Source organism: Sparus aurata, chromosome 6 (genome assembly GCF_900880675.1).
Source record: "Sparus aurata chromosome 6, fSpaAur1.1, whole genome shotgun sequence".
In the NCBI taxonomy this organism is placed as follows: Eukaryota; Metazoa; Chordata; class Actinopteri; order Spariformes; family Sparidae; genus Sparus; species Sparus aurata.
Genome location: NC_044192.1, coordinates 34974785 through 34980883, shown reverse-complemented (window position 1 = coordinate 34980883; position 6099 = coordinate 34974785). Strand labels below are relative to the sequence as shown.

General features: G+C 42.7%; 1 protein-coding gene across 1 annotated transcript in view; it reads left to right on the top strand.

The window, feature by feature from the left end:
- The first annotated feature begins 3606 nt into the window (after positions 1 to 3606).
- LOC115582948 (constitutive coactivator of PPAR-gamma-like protein 1) overlaps positions 3607 to 6099 on the top strand; it is a 50647-nt gene continuing 48154 nt past the window's right edge. Inside the window, 3 exon segments of the mRNA XM_030419205.1 lie at positions 3607 to 4716; positions 5484 to 5493; positions 5850 to 6039. Coding sequence (XP_030275065.1) covers positions 4163 to 4716; positions 5484 to 5493; positions 5850 to 6039 — 754 coding nt within the window. The 5' untranslated portion in view covers positions 3607 to 4162.

Sequence of the window (6099 nt, the reverse complement as noted above, 5' to 3'; positions counted from 1 at the left end):
GCCTTTTGTCACACTAGTGCAGTGCCCGTAAGAATGTTTGAAGGTGGGACGTCAGGGATATTTAGGTTTGTTGTGAAATCTGATATTCCAGGGTATAATTGGCCGTTTTTTACTATTTTTGATTTTGCCATTATATTTCACCTGAAACATTATTTACTTGGTGTCATTATTTTCAGCACAACCTCACATGTGTGACTGTGCAGTTATTTTTTTTTTTTGACATACTGTATTAACACAATGGACCTAAAATCACACAAAAAACCCATAAAATCTGGGTAGAAAAAGTTAGATTTTTTTACTTTAAACCACAAATATGTTTAACAAACCATTTTTCATTACTTATAATGCAAATATAAATTGTTGTTTGCAAAAATTTGTGCATACATTTTAAAAATTTACAAAGTTATATTTACATTTAAATGCAGGCAATGCTCATTCAGCCGTCTCCTCATTGCTTTGACTCATTAAACAAAAAACCAACTCCACTAGACACTAAACACACTACACCAAACACTACATAACACACTAACTATACACTCCAAACATGCTAAATGTCACAAATCTCTCAATTCTCAATATCGTTGTCTATACACCGACCGCCGTTGCCTGTCATTCATCTGCCTACGTCCCTCCCACAAGTTCCTGTTCCTCAACAACCAAACTTGCTGCTTGGACACTTTCGTGACAAAAGCCCGTTTTTACCGTTTCTTCCTGCACCACACACAAAGCAAACGTGATGGCAACGTTCGCGAAAAAGCGTGGCGGACATTATGTACCCTAAGTCTGGTTTTGGACGTGCCGATGCGTCCGGCCCGTCACCTCGAGAGGTGGGCCGTGTAGCTAGCGGCTAGCTAGCTACACACGAACATCCACAGATTCCGATTCCACTTTGTTGTCCGCGTGTCTCCGGATCTCCTCAGACCCGAACAGACTCAGTCCGGACTCTTTTAGTCTCATTAATACACAACAGTTAGTTTAGATGCAACTAACAGAACGGGACCGAACCGCTGGCAAAATCCCGGTCCAGCTCGCGCAGCTGCAGGTATAAATCTGCTTGTTTCTTAAGGTGGGGGGGTCACAGTGGGCTCTGCAGTGATTGGCTCTGGTGCGCACGTGACTGTGGTGGCTCCGGTGGACAATGCTCGCTGAATTGGTAAAGCATTTCTGAAATAATTTATTCACGGTATCATTGCAGTCCAAACAAATTCGACTTTGCACACCCTTGAACCACGCAGCAGCCATGTTGAAACTCTCAGGTCAGTCTGATCCTGATCCGCAGAGATATTTGAGGCACACACACACACACACACACACACACACACACACACACACACACACACACAGACAGACAGACAGACAGACAGAGATTCCTTGCTTTTATAGAGAGATTTTTAAGCTCTTTCAGCCTATAAACTTTCAGCTTTTCTGCCTTGTCATCTTTTTGAAAATTCAGCTTTTTCTGCAAATTCTTGACTTTTCTTATAGTTTTATGCATTTTCGGCAGTACATTCAGCAGATTTCCGAAATCGCTTCAGCATTCAGCATTCAGCATTTACACTGTATTTTCACAGGAAATGCAATTTTTCTAGTTTATTATTGTTATTATTATTATTATTATCATTATTATCATGATGATGATAATAATAACAATCATTATTATTATTATTATCTAAATTAATGTGTTAATTTAAGAGAAAGGGCACATGAAACTTGGTACACTTATAGAGTTTGGGGCCCTACAGAGTTTGAGCCATAGCAAAAATGCCATGTGGCCACCATGACTGCCATTTTACTTTCGACCATAACTAAATTATGTATTTTGGATTACATTTAATGTAATCTAATTTTTGGTTTATTATAGCCCATCACCTTCAACTTCTTTAGAAAGGCAGTGATTGTCTTGGAGATGTGTTTGGGGCCATTATCATGTTGCAATACTGCCCTGCGGCCCAGTTTCCAAAGGGAGGGGATCATGCTCTGCTTCAGTATGTCACAGTAAGACACACTTGTCTTTGTACTCTTCACCTGGTTGTCGCCACACACACTTGACACCATCTGAACCAAATAAGTTTATCTTGGTCTCATCAGACCACAGGACATGGTTCCAGTAATCCATGTCCTTAGTCTGCTTGTCTTCAGCAAACTGTTTGCAGGCTTTCTTGTGCATCATCTTTAGAAGGGGCTTCCTTCTGGGACGACAGCCATGCAGACCAGTTTGATGATGTGTGCAGCGTATGGTCTGAGCACTGACAGGCTGACCCCCCTACCCCTTCAACCCCTGCAGCAGTGCTGGCAGCACTCATACGTCTATTTTCCAAAGACAACCTCTGGATATGATGCTGAGCATGTGCATTCCACTTCTTTGGTCGAACATGGCAAAGCATGTTCTGAGTGGAACCTGTCCTGTATGGTGTATGGTCTTGGCCACCATGAGGTGCCATGTTGAACTTCCAGTGACCAGTATGAGAGTGTGACTCTCGATGATGACACCAAATTTAACACACCTGCTCCCCATTCACACCTGAGACCATGTAACACTAACTAGTCACATGACACCGGGGAGGGAAAATGGCTAATTGGGCCCAATTTGGACATTTTCACTTAGGGGTGTACTCACTTTTGTTGCCAGCGGTTCAGATATTAATGGCTGTGTGTTGAGTTATTTTGAGGGGACAGTACATTTACACTGTTATACAAGCTGTACACTGACATTGTAGTAAAGTGTCATGTCCCATGAAAAGATATGATAAAATATTTACAAAAATGTGAGGGCTCACCTTGTGAGATACTGTGAAACCAATCCTGTCATTTAATATCTTTGAAGTGGACAGTAGTTTTGCTGGATGATCACTTTAGTTTTTTCAAAGTTTGATCTCTGGAGAAACTCTAACAGCTGGATCTGCATCTGCTTATCTGTCTGGTTTCCAAGTTCAGTTGCTATTTCATTCTCACAGTTTTATCTCTCATTTGTCATGTCGGCATGTGATGCACCTGCCATTATCCTAATCATTCTGAGACTTTCACACAGAGGAGGATGCAGAGAATTGCCACAGGATCGCCACACTCAAAGGCCAATGTGAATGGGGCTGTGTCCTGTGTCTGCTTGGAGGCACAGGAACCATTTCAACTCGCAGCATGGGTTTATATATTTATTCATGATTTGCCTCAGTATTCATCGGTATTCTGATTATGAAATCATCATTTATTAACCCACAATGTAACTATGGTGTCTTCTGGACACTGGAAGCTATTTATAAGCTAAATGTTTTTCAGGGAAAATTGAAATTATGTAACATATGAAACCTGAACAGTCCATAATGTTAAGAACATGAAAAGAAAAATGTCTCTAATAAATGAAGAAAGTTGTTGTGGTACTGTCAGACTGACGCATGAAACTCCAGTCATGTTATGATATACCAGATCAATCTGATCTGCTGCAGTTTCCAATCAGTAACTAAAGGGGTATGTGGTCTGATTAAAAAAAACAAAACACTTCAGTCTCCGTGAAGGCAGCTCTCGTGTGTTCTCGCTCTTCAAACCTCGGAATCCAAACAAGAGAAGGACTGGGATTGCCCGCAAGATGGCGGACAGAAGCGACTTCCTGTTCAAGCGAGAAAACCACAAATAAGAAACATGAAAAGCATGAAAGTACCCATGGACCTAAAGTTTGGACAGAAATCTAACCGACATGCATTGTGCGGCGATTGCCGCGGATCGATTCTGCGCATCTCGATCGACCCCATTATTTGAATTGCGTTAAGCAAATGCGGAAGTACGAAGCAGTGAATCCTCTTGGTTTCCTCATGTCTCTCTGTATGTGCCGGTGCGTCGTGTCGTCACGTGTTCCCATCTGTCGCCCTCTGACACTAGCATATTCACAATCTCAGACATGGTTCCGTGAACCGACACATGGCAGCTTGCAGCCATGAACCAAAAAAAAACCAAAACAATTTACCAAAAACTGAAGATGCCTGAACAGAAGCCTTGGCCAGTTTCTTTCGAAATTATTCCAACTCCTGCATTATCCACAGCTAACAACCGGTTGTCAGTCCCTCTCAGGGGGAGAGGCGTACTGCAACCCCCTTCGGTTTGATTTCATCCAATACTTAGCTCTTTTTAAAAGTCACTTTTAAGTTTCCGTGTCTTCTGAAAGACGCTCACCATGGGTGTCCAAGGTTTCCAAGAGTATATTGAAAAGCACTGCCCTAGCGCTGTGGTGTCGGTGGAACTCCAGAAGCTTGCCCGGGGTAACGTTAGTATGGTTGGAGGCGGCCGGCAGAGACCCCCTCAGAGTCCGTTAAGACTGCTTGTGGACGCTGAGAACTGTCTTCACCGGCTCTACGGAGGCTTCTACACCGACTGGGTCAGCGGGGGCCAGTGGAACCACATGCTGGGTTACCTGGCCGCCCTGTCTAAGGCCTGCTTCAAAGGCAACATTGAGCTCCTGGTTTGCTTCAATGGCGCCCTGGAGAAAGGCCGTCTTCACGAGTGGGTCAAGCGACAGGTGAACGAGAGGCAGACAGCCCAGCAGATCATAAGCCACATCCAGAACAAGGGTACCCCTCCGCCCAAAGTCTGGTTCCTTCCTCCCGTGTGCATGGTCCACTGTATCCGACTGGCGCTCCTTAGGTTTCGCATCGGGGTGAGTAAAAACTCGTCCTGGCAGTGCCTGTTGAACACAGCCGCGCTGGACCTACTGCTGACACACACCAGCAGGCATCTTCACCCATGATAAGGCTGCCAGGCCAAGTTTATTAGTGTGCCTCTACAAGCGTTAGTAGTGCAGTCAATGGCCTGCTTGGTAATTAGCATTCTGATTACACGCTATTACCTCAGACTGTTAATGCGTGTGATCAACAAGAGAGAAGCGTCTGATCATAAATAACAGGCCAGGTATTTGCTATGAATCCTGGCAGAGCATAAACAACGTACTCGCATGCTGAACCAGTCCAGCTGCAGTCCTGTTCTGCATGAAACATTGTAGAACTGTTATCACACATCTAAGCTAGTCTGTCAATATCCGACATCAGATACCAATCAGACATGCTGGTATTGGGGATGATACTGATTTAGAAAAACTTGAAACATTAAAAAAGAAAAAATCAGATAAACAAAAATAAACTAAGAACATCTGGGGCAGCCATCATCAGTGTCAACACAGTACAGGCAGACATTTAAAGTGCATTTCAACAAGTTTCATAAATAAAAATGTGAATAATTGGTATACTGGGAATCACCTGCGTATCCATTTATTTCACACCCCCTGGTCAATGTATTCCCCACACTCCTGAAGCTTACATGTCTTGTTTAATTGAGTTGTTGCCATGGGAATAAATTTTTTTTCAGTTAGTTTTGTTCTCTCGGTATTTATATGCAGACATTAGCCCATTCACACTGCCCTTTGAGTCCGGGGATCCTGTAGCAATTCTACGCCTTCTCCTCTGTGTGAAAGTCTTGTGAAACTTTTGCTCCGTCACTGATAGACCTCAGGAGGTAGTATCTAGGGCTGGGCGATATGGCCTCAAATCAATATCACGATATATTGAGCAACTCGCCTCGATAACGATAAATGACCGATAAATAAGTAAACCCCCCCCCCCCCCCCAACTGATAAGCACACGATTGAACAGCTGAAAAGCACAGATTACTTGAAATGACAACTGAACAAGTTAAAAGTATAAAATAACTTAAATTTCCTTCAAACACAAAGTATTAAAAATACAGTCTCTTATAAACAAATTCTAACACTTTTAGCTGGTCCTGATAGCTTCTCGCTTTTTTTATTTCTTAGAATTAGCAAAATAGCTTAGAAAATAGCTAAGGTTAGCGCTTTCATTAGCTTTAAGTAGTTTATAGGCGGACATTTAGACATATTGCTTTTCTATCATATCGTAAGAGTCCCACGTGTAATTACTGTCTATATGTCTACAATCCCAACAACATAACATTACTTGCGGCAAAGCCAGTACCTGATGCACGAAGTGGCGCGGCAGCTAAATCTGAATCCAAGTCGCTATCTAATTTTTGCTGCACTTTTAGGTTGGTATAATCTTACTGGATAGTGTAAGTGGGACTGATGGTTTAGGTGACTAAACAATG